The 20,466-nt window shown below is 33.2% G+C and overlaps 2 protein-coding genes across 2 annotated transcripts; both read left to right on the top strand.

Annotated features, from left to right (window-relative positions):
* Positions 1–3,733: 3,733 nt before the first annotated feature.
* PDE327 (FAD/NAD(P)-binding oxidoreductase family protein) lies at positions 3,734–8,512 on the top strand. Its single transcript, XM_079001629.1, has 13 exons — positions 3,734–4,124; positions 4,470–4,532; positions 4,629–5,069; positions 5,679–5,750; positions 5,895–6,020; positions 6,211–6,423; positions 6,515–6,562; positions 6,841–6,987; positions 7,246–7,407; positions 7,508–7,601; positions 7,788–7,906; positions 7,984–8,028; positions 8,125–8,512. Exons 1-13 carry the CDS (start codon positions 3,783–3,785, stop codon positions 8,359–8,361), a joined length of 2,109 nt encoding a protein of 702 aa, XP_078857755.1. The 5' UTR covers positions 3,734–3,782; the 3' UTR covers positions 8,362–8,512.
* Positions 8,513–10,396: 1,884 nt separating this feature from the next.
* LOC145053565 (AUGMIN subunit 8-like) lies at positions 10,397–14,241 on the top strand. Its single transcript, XM_079001628.1, has 7 exons — positions 10,397–10,681; positions 11,982–12,990; positions 13,093–13,212; positions 13,290–13,406; positions 13,484–13,573; positions 13,666–13,773; positions 13,863–14,241. Exons 2-7 carry the CDS (start codon positions 12,058–12,060, stop codon positions 13,923–13,925), a joined length of 1,431 nt encoding a protein of 476 aa, XP_078857754.1. The 5' UTR covers positions 10,397–10,681; positions 11,982–12,057; the 3' UTR covers positions 13,926–14,241.
* The last annotated feature ends 6,225 nt before the right edge of the window (positions 14,242–20,466 follow it).

The following is a 20,466-nucleotide window of genomic DNA, read 5'->3' as shown; positions in this document are numbered from 1 at the left end:
ATTAACGCCAGCGCGTTAATCCCCAAAAGTTGATTTCCAAACCTGCTTAGCGGTTCCCTGAGAATACAAGTTATTTCAAAGAGAAAGTGTCAACAATTAAGTTGGTGAGTTCATAAGTGGTTTAGAAAGTTTGTATGCCATTCCAAATTGAGTGTATGTTTTCCAAGAAAATCCCTTATTTCCTTATAAAAGTGTGAAATGCATGAGAATATATGTATTGAATAATATAGATAGTTGAATCAAGAAAATCCCTTATTTTCCTATTAGTTGTTTGTTTTGTATACAGGGAAAATCCCATATTTTCCTAAAGTAATAGTTAGCCTAATGTCCCAGACTAAAAACCGAAAGCAAAAGACATGCTTTAGAAGGTTGAAGCATAGATTTATATAATGAAACCTATTAGAACATTTCAGTTTGTTAGATGAAGAATAGTTTTAATAACTACTCATTCATCAATCAGAAGTACTATAATAATTGTATATCCGATGAGTTTTATAACCATACTAAACATAATATGCCTGTAGCGACGTTCTTCAGGCGTCGTAGCGTTATGACAACCTGTCACCCCAAAGGACGGACTGTAGCTAACAGTCAGGGCGCGGGATCATGACTTCCCGTATAGATCTATACACATTTGACACGTTCTCCGAATGGGAGACTTTGGTTATAGACAGGACTTGTAGCGATACCTTCTAGCAAAAAGGCAGTGTTTGAAGATGTACTTGTCTCACGGATTCTCAACTAAGTCTGTATTAAAGTAATAGTTTTGTATGCAAAGATCATCCTTTCTCACAAAGTTTTGACAATGCATAAATCATAAGTTTTTAAAATGTATTAAAACGGTTTAACAATGAAGGATACTTTGGAATTTCTAAATACTTTGTATAAATCTAGTGCATGCAAAGTATGACAAGAGTTTTCAGATAGTAGTAATAAATCACAAGCGATTCATTTGATAAAAACAAGTAAAGTGAAAATTTTGATGTAGAAGACAAGTTTGTAAACAAAACATATATATGTATATGGTTATATATATGTATAAGTTTTAAAAGATGATTTGGTATGTTTCGTAATTGTTGTTCATATTCTTACATTTTTATTAGAAACTTTGCATGAAATAATCCTTAAGTTTGATACTAAAGACCTTTTTGTACTTATCACTTTTGTAAAAAATGGTAATTAAACATATTTAAATGATTGTGTTTTAACTTCCTTAATGTATAAACATTTCTCAAAAATGTTAGAAGGTGTTAATAAATCTATAAACCACTTTTGACAGTTTTACCCTTTACTGTCCCTGTTTTTAGAAAACTCATAGAAAAATCATCGTAAGTCAAAAACTGAATCCGTCACCTCTGAGAGTTTATAAAATGAGTCTACTTTGTTCCCAATTTTTATTATGATTTTTAGTGGTCTCAAACTAGTGTGAAAATGAACATCTTCACAGACTGGTCCGAAATCACTTATGAAATGACAGACAGTTTTATAAAAATCGCCATAAATTGTAGAAAAATCGTATGAAGGCGTGCGAGTAGTCCTTAGAAAGGTATAAACTTGAACTATTTGCATATTTTACAGTTTTGAAATATATTAAGTTTAAGATGGTCAAAACAATCCGTGAACAGGACTCAACTTTTCTGTAGAAAGCTGTCATTTAAATTTAAGTTATGTTTAGTGTTCTAACTTGTATTCCCCCCCTTAAAACTTGAAGAAAACATGAAAATGTAGGGGTATGAACTCACCTTATGTGAATACTTGAAGAATGGAAGGTTGAAGATGAACTTTTGGTTGTTGGTTTGATGCTCCAAAACAACCACTCTTTTGGCTATGTTGCTGTCACGAAAATTTCACAGCAAAAGAGCAAGAAAAAGGGTAGTTTACTCACTGTTTTGAATCAATAATTTTGAGTATCATAACAAGTAACTTCCAGGGGTATTTTGTGGTAAAAATATCAAGCAAAAAGGAAGGTGTAGATGGGTGAAATGGTGGCTGAAACACAAAAGGGACAGTAGCCCTTTAGTTCATGGTTTTGATGGCTTTGGAAGGAAGTTCTTGTGCTTGAAAATGAGATGAAGGTTGAGAGTAATTCCCTGGAGTATTGGCTGGTCAAATGAGGGTAAAATGAAGAGGAAATTTCGTGGATATGAAGGAGGAAAGAGTGGAAGAGGATAAGGGGACAAAACCTAAACTAGCTTGTGATGGAATGTGAGTTTAAGTGATGTGATCTTGTCTAGCCACTTACTTGGGTGGTTGCTTAGAGATAGGGTTAGTTAACTAACTAACTACTAGTTATTTAGTTATTTAGGAGTTCTAGTTAAGGAGAGGGAAGGTCTTAATCTCGAAAATTAGAAGAGGGATTAATAAGCATTCTTAGTAAAATGTCTTAAGTGATTAAGCACTTATTATTTAAGTTGGCACTTATCTCCACCAATTCTCTTATCTTAATTGATTTAGAAATCATATTCCTTACATGAAATCACTTTAAGTAATGACCCATAACTAGTCATTCACTAGATAATAATACATATGTACAAATACATACATGTATACTTAGTATAAAATAACAATGTAGTTTTTGTGTATTTGAACTTTAATGTTTATGTTTTATTCTTTTTATTCAAAAACACTTAGATACATTTTAATTATACCTTATAATAATTCATTTTATATTTTAATTTATTTAAATATAAAATTTATTGACCAATGTATAATTTCGTGACATTTAACCGGTTAACCATATCGTTAAACACGTTTTGTCACTTTGGTTCGTATATTTGTCGAATTTAGATCCTACACAACTATTAAGCACACGTTTTACATAGAACATAACTTAATTATCAACTAGATACATGTTGATACAAAAATTAAGTTTGTTGCGTTCAAATGATGTTATATGCTAATTTCACAAACCGGTGATGGTTCGTAGCCATACATCATAACGAAATTTATCAATAGCTACTTGTTTTATATTTCACAATAACTTATTTAAATAAAAGCGGTTAAATTCCTTCAACCATTCTTGATAAAATACTCATATTGCTTAATAATCAAAACATAGCATCGTACGATCGTTCCTATTTTTACCAATTGTTACAATAACAACATACTGTTGTCTTTTTGGTATTATGGCAACATACTTTTCATTTCTTTGAATTGCAATATTATACCTTTGATTTATATGTTATTCATAGCAATGTAATTTCATTTTATTACTCAAAATAGCAACGTATTTTTATTTCTTTATTCAAATTACTGTTTTTGGGCCATGCATAAGGGACTTTTTTTTCCAGTTCATCCTGGACATTAGAATCCTCAGGACCGGCCCTGAGGATACTATACATGACGTTATCCACCCTTGGACGTTTCCGCCGTTTTACTCGGTTCGGGGATGTAACAGTGACAACCACACACCATAAACATCGTTTATTGTTCACCGTGGGGCTCACTTTATCATATGTAGGAACCACTGTGAACTCACCTTTTTTATTTTGATTATGCTTGAGGTCATTAATGGAAGCAATCCCACACTCTCGGGAAGAGACCACATACATCCCTTACTTCATTCTTATGGAACTTGGGTATTGGTGTTGCATTACTTGTGACACACAGAGAAGAACATTAATTTTCGATGTTTTAATTTCAAAAAAAGTTAAAAGGACTGAAATGTAAACTAGTATAAATATAGGGGTTCATTTCTAATTACAATTTAACGAACAACAAAACCCCCGTCTTAAACCCCTCCTTATCCCCTCACTTTCTCCCCTCGTCTCTCCAATCCAGCGATGTTCTCTGCTTCCCCCAAGCTACTCTGCCCTTACAGTTTTTCTTTCACAAAATATCCTAATTACCAGCTCCTATTTTCACCCAAAATTCGCTTCCTTTATCCTCACAAACCCCTAATTCGATGTGCCAGAAAAGGGTCCAAACGAACAGGTAAGTCGAGGTACCCATCAGAAAAAAAGAAGCTAAAATCAATCCAACAAACTCAAACCGATATCGATAAGTTCAAAGGGTTTTGGAGGCTTTTCAAACTCGGTGTCCCCATTGATAGAGACGCTGGTAAAGATTTTCTTGATGTTTCTGATGCTTTGCTTGAGGAGGTCGCTAAAGTTCTTGAATTTCCGGTAATTGGGTTACTTTTCTTACATTTGATCAACGACTATCCATTTTGAAGTTAAATTTTCATCCATCGTACTCGACCTTCATTTCATATATGCCAAAAATACTACTCTGGACGAATTATTGAAATGCAAATGCCAAAAAAAAAAACCATTGTACTATGCAACTTTTCTCCATAATTTCATAATTTGCTCATTTTCCGAACAAATATTGCTTTCTTTCCATATATTCACAAGATCGACATCCTGTTTGCAACAAAAAGCAAAGTACAATGGTTCAAAAAATCTTTCATTTTTCTATGTATGCAATTCTGGTTTGATTGAGCAAAGCTTCCTATGTTTTTTGTCCAGGTTGCTTCCATGTTACCCCCAGAAGCTTTTACAGTTTTAAGGAAATCCTTTGACGCTAGAAAGGTCAGCTTTTTGCTTTTTCTTTATAACTTTCACTTGTTAACCAACAAAAAAGTCCAAATTTAGCTCATTTCGAAAAAAAAAAAATTCAATTTTCAGAGTCAGAAGGAGCCGAAATTTGTGTACACAGTGGAAATGGACGTCGATAAGCTCTTGAATCTTGAACCCCGAACATGGGACTTTATTTCACGCTTAGAACCCAAAATTGGGGTAATCGAGTATACGCCTCATGAGAAAGTCATTGGTGATTTAATTAACATAATACACAATAACAAGAAACTCAACCAAGATAAAGTGAAAGGAGAAAATGGTCATACTAGTTCATTAAATTCTTACAAGCTTCCATCAACTAAAAAGGCAAAGATTGCAGTTGTGGGAAGTGGTCCATCTGGTTTGTTTGCTGCTCTTGTACTTGCAGAGTTTGGTGTTGATGTGACTTTAATAGAAAGAGGGCAGCCTGTCGAGAAACGTGGGCGTGATATTGGTGCTTTGGTTGTCAGGCGAATACTGCAAACCGAAAGCAACTTTTGTTTTGGCGAGGTTGCATTTTACATCTTATTACTCATTCATTTTCATACTGTTTCTTTTTGACTTAATGGACTTAATCTGGTAAGTTATACATGGGTGTTTCTTTTTAACTTAATACAGAAAGAACGAATTCAAAGGAGAAAGTAAGGGAAATGAGGCCTTCTTTGTTAAGGCTATGTTTGGCGTACTAGTTGAGAAGCTAGCTGATAGCTGAAAAACTAGTTATATGAAAAGCTAGCTGATAAAATTTGACGTTTGGTAAAACTAGCTGAAAGATATTAAATGACATAAAAGGACATTTAAAAGAATATGTTTTCTATAACTAATTAAGGGGTATATTTGGAAAATTTTAAATAAAGCTCCTAAAAAGCTAGTCTATGTCGCTTTTTAAAAAGCTAGCTTATAAGCTACTTTTTGGCTTGCCAAACATGACAACTTAAAAAAACTTGAAAAATAAGCTAGCTATGGCACGCCAAACACTGCCTAAGTCCTAACCTTTTTTTAAACCTTTCCCTCAATTACCTTTTCTTTTAAAATGTGCTATCATTTTCTCAAATATTATTTAAACATCATTTATCCGGACAAAAAAGTTGTTATTTATCATGGACTTATGGTTGACAGGGTGGTGCAGGTACTTGGAGTGATGGAAAGTTGGTGACTAGAATTGGGAGGAACAGTGGAAGTGTTTTGTCTGTGAGTCTACTTTCTCCATTCTAGGCAACACATTTGCATATATTTATTCATAATAGCAACATACATAAATTTCTTTACTGATAATATTAATAGCAATATGTAATGTAACACTCGTAAGCATTTTTTTTTTCCTCAAAAACTCAGGTTATGAAAACCTTAGTTCGGTTTGGAGCTCCAGAAAGCATCCTGGTTGATGGAAAGCCCCATTTAGGAACCGATAGACTCATACCACTTCTCCGTAACTTTCGACAACATTTACAAGATTTGGGGGTGAGTTACATTTCTTAATTGATTAGGAGGGCATTTTCGTCTTTTGCACAAAGAGCAAAATAATTGCAATATTTTGTCTCATTAACATCTGTCAGTGTCTGTGCCAGTGTCGCTTCTCTGTGTCAATGTCACTATTGTCACTGTGTTATTGTCAGTTAATATAATTAATTGAATTTTGTTATTTGTGAAGGTTAATATAAGGTTTGGAAGTAGGGTGGATGATCTGATTGTAGAAAATGGTCATGTTGTTGGAGTGAATGTATCTGATTCAAGTGGGGGATTAGGGTTTAGTAGTGAGAAGCTGGGATTTGATGCAGTTGTTCTTGCAGTTGGGCATTCTGCACGTGATGTATACCAAATGCTTCTTTCTCATAATACGGAATTGGTCCCTAAAGATTTTGCTGTATGTTCCAATTAAACCTTGCATAATACATTTATATTGTGTGAGATAAACTTTTTTTTAATAATATATTCTGGACTTGTGTTATCAACAGGTTGGTTTGCGGATTGAGCATCCACAAGAATTGATAAACATCATTCAGGTTGGAAATATTTTGTGCCAAATTTACTACTTTCTCCCTCCATCTGATGAAACTTGCAATGCATCAAAATAAACAATCATAAAATTTCCATTTAAAGATTGTTTGACAACTAGTTCTTTTAATATTTATCAAGTATCTAGACTCCTATTCAATCAAGACAAAATAACAAGGCTAACTTATTGTAATTTTTATGTGACAAAGGGAGGAAAATGATGTTTTTAAGTGGCATATCTATAGTTTTTTTTTTTGTAAATTTATTTAATCTTTTAAACATATAGTACTCAAAATTGGCCAATGAGGTTCGAAGTGGACGTGGGAAAATACCAGTTGCAGATTACAAGGTTGTTGAATATGTCAAAAGAGAAGATAATAATGATACACCACAAAGGAGTTGTTATTCTTTCTGCATGTGCCCTGGTGGACAGGTAAAATAAAAACATGAATCTTAGGTTGTGTTTGGTTTGTGGATTCCTCCAGAATTGGAATGTGAGATTCCAGTCCTTGAGGTGTTTGGTTGGTAAATGATCAGAATTGAATTCCATTCTCCTTTTACCAGAGAAACAAAAACCTCCTTACAAACTCTTCTAACCAAATGCGTGACACATTTCAATGCCTTCAGATTCCAATTCCTTTGACTGATTCCATTCCATTGACGGATTCCATTCCTTCCAAAACATCTACAGGTGGTTGTAACGAGCATAGACCCATCAGAACTTTGTATAAATGGCATGTCATTTTCTCGAAGAGCATCTAAATGGGCTAATGCTGCACTTGCTGTCACTGTTTCACCAAAGGATTTTAATGATCTTGGTTTTCATGGACCTCTTGCAGGTGTTGACTTTCAGGTACTTCTTTCCATCATCAACATTCATACGCTCTATTACTTTTTCATTTACAAAATCATACAAACTTTTCTCCTTAAAAAACGCGTTTGTATTTTCTCAGAGGGAATTCGAACAAAGAGCAGCTATTATGGGAGGTGGAAATTTCGTTGTCCCTGTGCAAAACGTTAAAGATTTCATGGATAATAAATTGTCTGGTAAAATTTTGATTTGATTCATGTCCTTAAGCCCCAGTGTATTACACTGCAGTCTGAGCAGACTATTGTTGATGTGACAAAAGTTGCAATTTTTTGTTTTATCCAAAAAAGTAGAACAGAGTGGGACAGGGATAGCAAAAGACATAAATGCCCTCCCTCAATTAACGGGTTTTTTTGTTGTGTCAGCAAGTAATATACCATCTTCAAGTTACCGATTAGGGGTGAAGGCAGCAAATCTGCATGAGTTGTTTCCTGTTCATATAACAGAGGCATTGCAGCATTCAATCATGGCGTTTGACCAAGAGGTTTTTTGCTTTGACTTTTCACAATCTTCAAAAAATCCATGAGTTTGAATGTAAATAATGTTTCTTGTTGTATTCAGTTACCAGGATTCATTTCCAGTGATGCCCTTCTTCATGGAGTAGAGGTAATATTACTAGTTTCCTCCAAAAATAATGAATTAACAAAAACATCTTCTCCCCTCTAAGTCTTTACTTTTTACAAATTTGGCCACTCATTGCAGACTAGAACTAGCTCTCCTGTCCAGATTCCTAGAAATCCAGACACTTTCGAGAGCACGTCATTGAGGGGATTATATCCAGTGGGAGAAGGTGCAGGGTATGCAGGTGGGATTGTGAGTGCAGCCGTTGATGGGATGTATGCTGGTTTTGCTTTGGCAAAAAGTCTAGATCTTTACAAAGCTGATGACATTGAATCACTTTTTGGAAGGACTCAAAGTTCTGGATTCAATAAATATTAAACGTAACATACAAAATAGAATTTTATTTGCATAGTCCACAAATTTTGATCCTTTAGAAACACGTTCTCTATGTAACATGACTGTATAAATTGGTAAGAAATCAAATTCGTTGCATAATCCGATAAAAAAAAGACTTGACTATACATTTCGTTATATTATGATTAAAAAAAATTGTTGTACAACTTCTAGGTTAGTTGAAGGCCTATAAGTTGAATGAAAAGATGGGACTTGTGGTTGTCAATGGTACTACTAGTGATGCAGTTGGTACAATTGAATTTTTTTAAGTGGACTAAAATTATTAAAATTATCGATTTGTAGGTATTTGCACATGATCTCTCATGATTTTAGCCTCCAAACATGCTTTATGTTCAAGTTTGGAGATGTTTTGTCCTTTTCACATTCAAGTGTTTTAGTTCCATTTCATGCACTTTTCTTTTATTATATTAAATTATGAATTTGAATGATTGGTAATCATAAAGTAATCGGAAACTTTGATACTAAAAATATTTTATTACCGGTCATTCACAAAGACAAAATGATGGAAACTTGTAGAGCAAAATATGTTTTATAAAATTATTCATTATTTTTAATTGGCAAAAAAGTGTTTTTAGAATTTTAGACTATTAGTTACCTGTTTCCTATTTATGTGGCTTAATATATTTTTTTAATCTATTCTGAAAAACAGTTGGACAAGTTCCATGGCTATTATTTATTGACGAGCGTGAAAAATTAGTTGTTAACAATTCAACATTTTGGTAGGAAGCAATGGAGGAGAATTTTGTGTAGATGACACGTGGCATGTCATGAAGACTTAGATGCTTCAATTTTACATCATGGTGGTTGTTATTGTGAAAAGTTAAAGGCATTTAATGATTGCAGTTAAGATTTATATAACTGATATAAGTAATATTGTGTTACATAGCATGTGCTAAAGTTGAATTTTTGTGTGGTTTAAAACTTTATACTAATTATCTTTTGTATACCGGGTTATGGACTTATGGTATGGCTTTCTTCCTCTACTTCGTAAGTAAAGTTTTGTTTGAATTTTGAAATAAAATATTACACCCTTTCAGTTTTTGTCAAAAAAAAGAAAAATTGAAAATTATTGTTGTTTGTTTTGAAGTATCTAAAATCTAAATGATATTCAACATGTAAAATTTACATTTATACACCTCGAGTTTTGATTATCAACAAACGAGTTCAACTTGTATGTTGAAAGTGTATGTATGTATATTTGGCAACGAGCTTTTGCCTATTTAGATTTTACGAAAAATATCAAACTAAAGAAAACATTTCATTTAGGAGTAAAAGTCGAAAACTTTTATTTTAAACAAAAATTTATAATCTAAAAGTTATTTCAAATAACTTTTGAAAATCTATCGTATTAAAACAAAGAAATTTGTTTAATATCTAGATGACATTGATATAATTTATTGTATTTTATAAACTCCAGTTTGGTCAAAATCTATATACTGGATTTTGCAAATAAACATAAAAAAATGTTACAAATTTGACCATAAGAAGTACACGAATATGGATCCGATCCGATTTCAATGACATAATCATAAATCCTATCCGGATCCACCAAAATTCAATCCGGGTTGAGGTGGGTTTGACCGGATGATGGATTTGGATCCGCACTTTGGCAAATTTTATATCAAATCTAAATTTGTCTCTAGAATATGATCCGGTTATAATCTAGTGGATCGGATAATCCAATCCAATTTAGTCAAAAATCCGGTTTCCAGATTAGATCAAATCCAAATCGGATATCCATTGTTTATATATGTATACTTATTTGCATAAAATATACAAAGATTTTTACTATATTTATCGTAATATTTTTTTTACCGGATGAAAAGTCAAAAACATCTAATTTATTTCTCTTGGTTTAGATTTGTAAAGAATATTTATGTCTTCTGAAATACGGATCAAAATGTTAAATAACCTAAATATAAACAATGAAAATCCAAGTTTGTATACGGTTTATAATTAATCCGGTTCCGAATCAAACCGATTCTCAATATCGGGTTTGCTTTCCACTTCATCCGCAATGAACAGTTGAACACCCCTAATTTATCTTAAGCATAAAAAAGATTATTCCTTGGATTAAAGTTGATCTCTCGTGGCGCCAAAACATACTTTTCCACCTCCTTCAACAACGTCTCCCTGTTCAAATCCTCAGTTTTAACCAATCAAAACTTCAGGATTTAACTCTTCATATACCTCTCCTCAACTCTCCGATCGATCAAATCACCTTTCATGATTTCATCACCATAACTGATCGCTGCTCAGATCACTTTTTCTGGTCTCTTTCTGCGTAAGTTTGCATGAATACTGTGTAAATTTCAAATTACTATTATAATTTATACACTGTTAGGATTGTTAGATTCTTATATTTCAATCTCAGTATTTAAAAAAACTACTGCTGTGTTTAACTTTTGTGATCAAACTTATTGTCATTAATGATCAATTGAGATTCGCCGTTTTTAATTAGTTTGATTTAATAGTTTTCTAATCTAGGGTTTATGCTAGCATTAATATGTGTAAAAAAAGAAGAAGACAATAGATCCACTTTAAAGTGGAGATCTTATTTCCGTGATGGTATTAAAATAATAATTTTCAGAACAATGTGTTTTCCACCGATTCTGAGAATTCGGCACTGTTCCACAAATCAGGGACATGATCTGCAAAATCCAGACATTATATCATGTAGTGCTCATAACTTCATATAAAATGTTACTCTTGTACTACAAAATTATGAGGTTTTTTTTTTTTTTTTTTATCATATCAGGTTTTTACATCGATAATCGTACCTCAGTCTCGAAATTTGCAAATTCGATGAGTAAAATAGCTTTTTTATCAATCTACTCATCAAATACTATATTTCGTTTCATCAATTAATAAGTAAATCCAAAATGGAAAATGAGATTTCAGGAGTTTTCATGGTATTAAAAATATTTTCCGATCTGAGGTTCAGACATGCCTTACATGGATTTATGACATTATTCGATCCTTCTTGTTTATATGTATTATAAATATATGTTTGTCTTGGTGAGCTGATTCAATGAATCAATGGAGATAGACAATGATCTTCTTCTGCACATGGTCCTCCATGTTTGTTTCCTCAACCCTTATGATTCTATACATTATTACCATCTTAAATTTAATGCAACTATTTGTCTGTTTCTATATGGTTAAACTTTGACTGTAAAAACCTACACGTAGACTTCACTTTTTCAACTCCAATATGTTATATATATATAATGAGATTCTGATTGTCTCTCCCTTCCATTTTCCTCTCAATATTTTTGAATTTTGAGAAAGAAACTAAACCGATCATAGGAATTGATTCTTCTTCTTTTGTAAGTGTGGTCTGTAAAGTGCAATTTAGTCCTCTTTAAACTTCTGAAAATCTTCTTGATAGATTAGGATTCAGGGAGATATTGTATTCTAAAGACATACACCCAATTACATATCTTTGCTTCAAGCTTCAAGTTTCAAGACAATTCTTATTCTAAGATCTAGGTGTACCTGTAAAGTACAAAGAGTAAAGACCTATGCTTTTGATCAACTTTATACCTTTTTGGTCATAACATCTCTTTATCTATTTGTAACAGTTCAATTATGGTGATATAGCATCACTCTGTAAAGCAATTTGTTGTTTTTAAGGATCTGGGAAATGTTTTTGATCATATGATAGAAGAGCTTAATCCAATGTGGCCAAATTTAAAGACTAGGGAAGTTAGTTCTAGATACAAATCACCTACACCAAGGCGTTGTCCTTCTCCAAACACAACAAGAACAGCTACAACACCACAAGTATCCACACCAAATAGAGCTATATCTGCAGAAAGAAGACGACCCGGAACACCAAAATTACCATCATACCCCTCCACCCCAATCCATGATACATCTATCAATATGGAAGTGATAACCAGAAAGGCAATTCCTTCACCAATGCGTAGTCTAAGTGTTTCTTTCCAATCTGATTCATTTTCCATGCCCACTAGTAAGAAAGAGAAGCCACCTCCTCAAGCTCTTTCTGATCGAACCCTAAAGTCATCATCAAATGTATCACTTAAACCTTCTAGAAAGTCTACCCCTGAGAGGAAAAGAAGTCCACTCAAGGGTAAAAATGTCATCGACCAATCGGAAAACTCCAAACCTTTAGAGAGTTTACATTCTAAACTAGTGGAACAACATCGGTGGCCTAGCAGAACAAGTTCTAAATCTAAGCCTTTAGGAAAATCCACAAGTGATCCTGCGAGGGTATTATCGTCATTTTCCGATAAAGGAAAGTTGGAATATGACAATCTACTAAGAATGTCGAATCTTGTTTCTTCAAGGTCTCAATCTTTACCTGCTGTTACACCAAACAAGCCATCTATTTTGGCTTTGAAAAATGTCAGTCCTTCTAGAAGGTCTTGTAGTCCTTTGAGACAACCCTGCAACTCAAATAAAGCTTCTGTTCTCACATTTATTGCTGATATTAAAAAGGGAAAACGAGTTGTTGATCAGATAGAAGATGCTCATTATCTGAGACTACTTCACAATAGACAAATTCAGTGGAGATTTATTAATGCCACTTCAGAAGCTGGCTTCAACTCCCAGAAATCAACTGCTAAGGTTTGGTTTCTTTATTTCTAAAAGGATTAAATGAAAGAAATAGCAATACACTTTTGTTTGATGTCTTTATTATAGCTAAATTTATTATATTTCATGATGCAGAAATCTTTATTTAATGTGTGGAGAAGTACCTCAGAACTCCATGATTCAGTAGCTGCAAAGAGGATTGAGCTCAATCAATTGAGACTGAAGCTAAAACTTTATTCAGTTTTAAATCAACAAGTAATTCATTCTCCCATAACACTTTTTAATAAACCCAATATTATTTCCATATTTATATTGTGATATCTATGGATCAGATGACTTATCTCAATGAATGGGCTTCAATTGAAAAGGAGCACAAACTTGCTTTGTCTGGTGCTAATGAAGATCTAGAGTCAAGCACTCTTCGAGTCCCTGTAACTAGAGGTGCAATGGTATGTTGGTTCTTGAAAACTAAATAGGACAAAAATGTAATTTCAGTGAATAGAAGTTTAATTTTATATTTGTACAGGTGGATATTGAAACTTTGGAGTCTTCTCTTTGTTCAGCTATCCAAGTGATGGAAACAATTGGATCTTCCATACAGTCTACTCTATCAAGGGTGAGATTTGTGTTGTCTGTGATATATCATATATCCTAAGTTTTTGTATATAATGTTTATAGTTACTGATTTCAAAATCTATATATATACAGATGGAGGGACCAAATTGTCTGGTATCTGAACTTGCTACTATGGTATCACATGAAAGAGCTCTTCTTGATGAATGTGAAGTTTTATCGACTTTTGTAGCTTCTTTACAGGTAAGATTACTTTTATTACCACAAGTTTCAGCATTTGATCATGTCATAGTTCTATAAAAAGATCTTTAATGTTTGATTCTTTTATACAGGCAAAGGAATACAGCCTTAGGACACACCTAGTACAATTGAAACAAAATTGGACACCTCCATAAGTCTATATCTTCCATCATGGTAACTTACTTATTTTTACCATCTACTAAGGAAGAAAAAGTCTTGAAGAAATTGGTAAAGTCATGGAAAATTGGTGAACATGAGATTTACAGTTTTATCATGTGAAGATATCTCTTATACTGATACATGCCTTGTGGCACAACTAACACAATGAGTATATAGTTTTTTTAGAAGCGGAAAGATGGAATACAACAACCAATGTTGCAATTAAACTAAGAAATAACGTGTAAATATTACGTGAAGAGTTACGATATCATAATATATGTTCTATAGATATAGAACGATGAATTTGGTGTATGTTCTAGATTTTTATTGTTACTGCAAAAGAATTATTCTTCCATCAATCCCAGAAAGTAGAACGCAGAAAATATGAGGGCAAGAAACGTAAAGACACCTAATGGCCTTTATATAGATAGCCTTACAAGTGAGAATTCTAAGGTAACAAAAAAAATGGCTAATAAAGACTAAAACATAGTAGTCCCATACAAACTGCAACACTTTTAATGCAATGTTTATGGAAAGGTTGCATTTCGTATAAATATCCAACACAATCCACATTGGAAAAAAAATTCTCACGTTGTAGCTATCGAATTTTTCATATTCTCTCTGCAAAACACACTAAAATTGTTAGCTTAAAAATATAGAATTTTAATTAGATTGTATTTGTTACACGATGCAATGGAGTTTGATTGAATTGGAAAGGACAAAACAAACTTTTGTAGGGTTTACTTTATAATAAGAATGACGGCTTGTGCAAGAGGATATGAATCTTGCCCCTTCACCTCAAAATATGATAACCCTTTCGTCTAAACAATGCATCACCACTTTTGTATCACTACGATATGCATTTCGTCCCTTCACCTCAACTTAGCTTTACCAACTTACTTAATTCATCCTAACGGTTTCATCACTAAATGCAACTTTTCCAAACCCCACCTAATATGCACTATTTACAACCCGAATCGGTGCCCGGAACACAACCCAAACCATCACAAGATATGAGCTCTAAAAATAGTGACAAACAAAATTGACATACAAAGGAGGAAGAGGCATTGTGTTGTGCTTGAGTCAACATTTCCAAGGATAGCATGACTAGGATACGCTCTGTGTAAGTGCTTTGTGGGAGCTCATTTTGGCCCAATTCCACAACTCAATAGGTCGGGAATACCATAGTGTCAACCAAGTATCTTCAAAGTTCAACAATTTCAACAACATTTTCAACTTAGTGATGCAAAAAAATGGTGCCAAAGACATAGACGTTTTGCAAATGGCACTTGTATCGAGTTAAAAGTTTTAGGAAATTGTTTCACCACAAAGGTTGGTATGTACTATGAAATTTACACAAAGTGGATATGGGCTCTACTGAAAGGACCCCTTTTTATACTTTCATATTTCTGAAAGATCCAAAATTTCATACTTGACAATATAGTTACTCCAAAACATGCTACATGTATATTTATAAAACAATATCTTACATTGATAAGTGATTACAAAGGATTGGATACAAACAGACTATGTTTTAATATTTTACTTATTTCAAATTTTATATTTTCGCTAAATTTCACTATTTGACTTATAATTGGAATCTCATAAGACTTCCAATATTTTATGAGTGATTCTAAACATAGTTTTACTTCATTTCTAGTAAAAACTATCTGTTAGAACTCAACACTCAATTTCTCATAATATTTCATAATATTATAAACTCCTCAAACTACATAACATGATTTCAAAACGTGTATGTTACAAATACCTCCTCCTTTTGAGGATTTCGTCCCCGAAATCACAACAATTAGACAAATGAGGATATTTCGCTCTTATCTGATTCTTATTTTCCCTAAGTATAATTTGGGCATCGATGGTGTTTCCACTTGACAAGCACCAACTTCACTTCAAGACATATGTACAAAGCATATCATCTATTGTTCGGATTTTTCTCTCTGTCTGTCCATCTCCTTCTTAAATTCTCTGACTGAAATTTCGCCACTATGCGAGACATGGTTCTCTGAACCAATCAATTCACTTCGCATATCTATATTTTAGTCAGACTCAATTCTTTACGACTATTGATGTCTGAACGAAAATCATCTTCTTAGTCATCACCGAAATGAAGGTAATGACATACTCGAACAAAAACGGAATCGATTACTAGTTTCTTGGTAACCTTGTGACTTTCCCTGATCCAAGTGTGAGTCATGTGCTTCCAGTAGTATAGGCATCTACTACTATTCACACCTACTCATACTCGTCCCAAGTATTGTATCGCAGTTCCCAAGTCACCATCTATAAATTTTCACAAAGAAACTTTTCACGCCTGAGTGTGTTCTTTAACAACCATTCCATACCGGGAATATTATCAAAGTTGGGCAAGAAGATGGGAATCAGGTTAACAAGAAAGGTTATAACTTTAAATTCCTATGATACTATCTCTATAGACTTTATCAACAACTAATGATATATTTCCTATGTTATCTATATGGAACGATTGGACAATTGCTTAACCAGCAATTTGAAAAGAATATGCGAGTTTATAAGGCACGAAAGAATCTGAGGCACCACAATCAAATAAGATGTGAGCAGATTTAAAGTTTACGAGAAATGTACCCGTCACATCATTCGGGTCCTCGCGTGCCTCTTCTATGGTAATCTGAAATGCATGGCCTTTAGCTATTGGCACCTCTTCCTTTGGAGTACTCCTTAGTTGTTAAACGGAAACTTGACTTCCCGCCATTTGACTAGTAAGAGTAGGACAGAAATGCTTCCTGTGGCCGGTACCACCACAAGTAAAGCATGTAACACTCTTCATTAGACAAACATGCTTTATGTGACCCATTTCTCCACATCCATGACAGGTCACCGCTTTTTCTGTTCTGCATTGACCCTGGTGATTCTTTCCACATTTTATACATGATGGCGACTGAAGAGAAAAAGATTGTGATCTACCACAACCACGAATTGCGCTTTGAGATTGCTCTCTTGTATTAGAATCAAATTGTACAGATCGAGCTAGTGGAATAGAGGAAACAGGAACAGTTTGATCGATACGTGAATGCTTTGGAGCAGAAAAAGTGGCACCACGTATCTCTAAGTCATGCTCACGCTTTCGAGCATACTCAACAGCTTTGTCAAAGGACAGGACATCCCGATTAACTACAAAATCGCGGATCTTATACTGCAGTCCATACAAGAATAACTGAATTTTATCATGTTCAGTGGGAATATACTCTGCGGAAAACCGTGCTCTTTGATTAAATTGAGTTTCATACTCATTCACGGTCATTCCTTCTTGCTTAAGCTCCAGAAACTCTTTCTCCAATCTCCTCCTCATGTCTAGAGGACAATACTTCTCTAGCAAACGACTTTTGAACATCTCCCAGGATAAATTCTCCTGGTCATACTCGTTGAGAGTTTCATATGCTGCTTCCCACCAGACCAAGGCTTCTTCGACGAGCATTGCAGCAACATAATTAGCCTTGTCTTCATTATCCACGTGAGAAATACGAAACACTTTCTCTGTGTTCTGGATCCAGGTAAGAGCAACAATGGGATTAAGAACACCTGAAAACTCCGTACCGCCACTACTCTTGAAATTTTTGAAGGAGGGACGGTTCACCTCTCATTTTGAAAATTCTCCAGTGGCTTTCTCTTTTCCTTTATCACCATTCTTTTTGTGCTCTTCGAAAGTCTGCCGAATAATATCAGTAAGTTTACCCAATAGTCGCTCCTCACGAGGAGATATTGGAGTATTCACTTCCTCAGGTTGAGGACCTCCACCAACCTCAAGGGTATGGCTACTAACCTGATCAGCCATTGTTCTGCAATATGGAGTAACTTTGTATTTTAGAATATTAGGGTTTATTATTACCTAATACTTTTACTCAAATGTTTCCTATGGTTTGTATCCTTTACAATAATTAAGTTCATATATTGAACTTCTAATGGTTTAAGTCTAAATACCAATCTGTGGAATTTAGTTCACTTAAACCACTGCTCTGATACCATGATTGAAAGGACCTCTTTCTATACTTTCATATTTCTGAAAGACCCAAACTTTCATACTTGACAATATAGTTACTCCAAAACATGCTACATGCATATTTATAAAACAATATCTTACATTGATAAGTGATTACAAATGATTGGATACAAACCGACTATGTTTTAATATTTTACTTATTTCAAATTTTATATTTTCGCTAAATTTCACTATTTGGCTTATAATTGGAATCTCATAAGACTTCCAATATTTTATGAGTGATTTTAAACATAGTTTTACTTCATTTCTAGTAAAAACTATCTGTTAAAACTCAACACTCAATTTCTCATAATATTTCATAATATTATAAACTCTTCAAACTACATAACACGATTTCAAAACGTGTATGTTACATCTACCAATGTCGATTAAAAGAGGAGGCTCCAAAAGGTCAAGGACATCCGACAATTCTGAGTCCAACAATTACTCACAAACTTCATGTATGCGTTGTTATATCAATCTTAACTAGGAGTTTTCAAAATATTCGAAAAACAAAAAATCAAACCGAAAAACAAAAATTTGTGCTAATATTTATGTAAACCGAACCAAAGTTTTTGACATTTCCAATCTGGTTAACCGAACCGCTAAAATCTTCTATTACAATTTATGATTTTTTGTCATGGACGGTTAACCGAAAATTTTATTGCCTTAATAATTTATTCAAAATAAGATATGCAAATTGCAATAGAGTAACATATTAATGTTCACTATAGCATGTACAAATTGTTACTAAATTTAAATTAAAAATAAGAAATGACACTATCAATCTATTAGACCAATAACATAACCAATTTTATTAGCAACTAAGGCTACGATTTAATTTAAACAACCACGTTTATCTAATATTGCAATGTTCATATGAAAATTACCATAATAAATAAATATTTTTGATGATCTTTGATTAAACTTTAAACATATATTCATCGTTTTAGTTTTTTATTTAATATTGTAGCCAATTATTATCCTTGTTTTGAATATTAACTTTTGAGTTTTTTAGTTTCGAAAAACATTTTTTAATTCGTAGATGGTTGATAGGTCAACCGAATAACCTAACCAGAAAAACAAAAATAGGTTAACCGAGTTTTTTCGGTTTAGGTTTATGTTTAAGAAATTCATGAACCGATCATTTCGGTTAACCTTCCAAAATATGATTTCGTTTCGGTTAACCATCCACAAACACCCCTAAAACGATGAAGACAATGACCTTGAATTGGAACAACCTCGATGTCCGATTTGAAGGGATAAAGCGAAAAGAACCACATCATCTTTTTTCAATAACTCTTCAGTCGATAAAATTCAGCAACACTTGAAAAATGGACGAACACCTATCTTTACATAAATAAAAGGTTATGGTGCAAAAGCAACATGTAGATTTAGAAATCCTTAAAATGAAGACCAATAATTTGCAGGACAACAACCTTGAAGTGATAAATAAAACCATAAGAGATAAATATTTGTAATTTTTATTATGTAATTTTATTTTTTTGAATTAATGAAATGTTTTAGTTTTAGTTAATGTTTATATCTATATATTCTTTTATATAATAAATAATATTTGTATTAAAAATAATAAATTCGGTATGATAGAAAGTAGTGACCATTGGGTGTGGGCAACACCCTTGAAAATTGAGTTGCCAGAGTAGTAATCAGGGCCGACCGAACACATGGGCGAGTTGGGCAAAAGCCCCTCCACGGGCCTGTAAGAGTAGTCTAAACCTGTTGTGCATTCAATCGATCATCACTTGCTATCAGAGTTTGATTTTTTTTAAGTTTCAATCTCATAATTTGAGTTCCAACTTTCAAGTTCCTATTAGACATTACAACCTGAAGCACAAGGACAATGAAAGAATTAAAGAAAGGACTTGTTGCTTGGATTTTTTTGATTTCTAAATGACTGATTCTCTCCACTCTTCTCTTTAGTGAGTTCTTTTTAATGTTTCTTTACTTTGTTTTTTCTTATTTGTTTCTGATTTTTGTTTTCTTTTCTTGATTTGGGTGAATTTTTTTATCTTACAGGTTGAATTTGAGTTCAATTAAAAAGATTTAAGAGAAAATGACAAAAATAACCATTTACACTAATTGCATTACAAAAATAGCCAAAAAATCGAAATTACAAAAATAGCCACTAATTTCGCAGATGAGAAGGTCTCATCTGCGAAATGACCTTCTCATCTGGGAAAGTACAAGCACCTAAAACACAGTTGTGCTTTAGGTGCTTGTACTTTCGCAGATGAGAAGTTATTTTTTTTTAATATTTTTGCTGTATATATAGGGGTAATTTCGCAGATGGAATAGGTCCATCTGCGAAATCCTCTCACTTTATCTGCGAAATGGTGTTTTTTTTTGTATTATTATTATTATTATTGTTATTATTATTTTTTAAGTTTGACTATGAAATGAATTGGTTTGACTACGAAATCATGTTGCTATATAAAAAGTTTTGTAGAAAAAATATCATTTTGGTTGTTATTTGTTTAGGAACTCTC

The sequence above is a fragment of the Lactuca serriola genome, chromosome 5 (genome assembly GCF_051521515.1).
Source record: "Lactuca serriola cultivar US96UC23 chromosome 5, Lser_US96UC23_V15, whole genome shotgun sequence".
In the NCBI taxonomy this organism is placed as follows: domain Eukaryota; kingdom Viridiplantae; phylum Streptophyta; class Magnoliopsida; order Asterales; family Asteraceae; genus Lactuca; species Lactuca serriola.
Note: the sequence above shows the minus strand (reverse complement) of the source record. Positions and strands in the feature narration are given on the sequence as shown.

Excerpts from the sequence above, each read along its gene's own strand:
- PDE327 (XM_079001629.1), top strand. The coding sequence starts at position 3,783 with ATGTTCTCTGCTTCCCCCAAGCTACTCTGCCCTTACAGTTTTTCTTTC. Across the intron at positions 4,533-4,628 it reads AATCCTTTGACGCTAGAAAG|AGTCAGAAGGAGCCGAAATT; the intron begins GTCAGCTTTTTG and ends TTCAATTTTCAG. Across the intron at positions 7,602-7,787 it reads CATGGATAATAAATTGTCTG|CAAGTAATATACCATCTTCA; the intron begins GTAAAATTTTGA and ends TTGTTGTGTCAG.
- LOC145053565 (XM_079001628.1), top strand. The coding sequence starts at position 12,058 with ATGATAGAAGAGCTTAATCCAATGTGGCCAAATTTAAAGACTAGGGAA. Across the intron at positions 12,991-13,092 it reads CCCAGAAATCAACTGCTAAG|AAATCTTTATTTAATGTGTG; the intron begins GTTTGGTTTCTT and ends TTCATGATGCAG. Across the intron at positions 13,774-13,862 it reads CTTTTGTAGCTTCTTTACAG|GCAAAGGAATACAGCCTTAG; the intron begins GTAAGATTACTT and ends TCTTTTATACAG.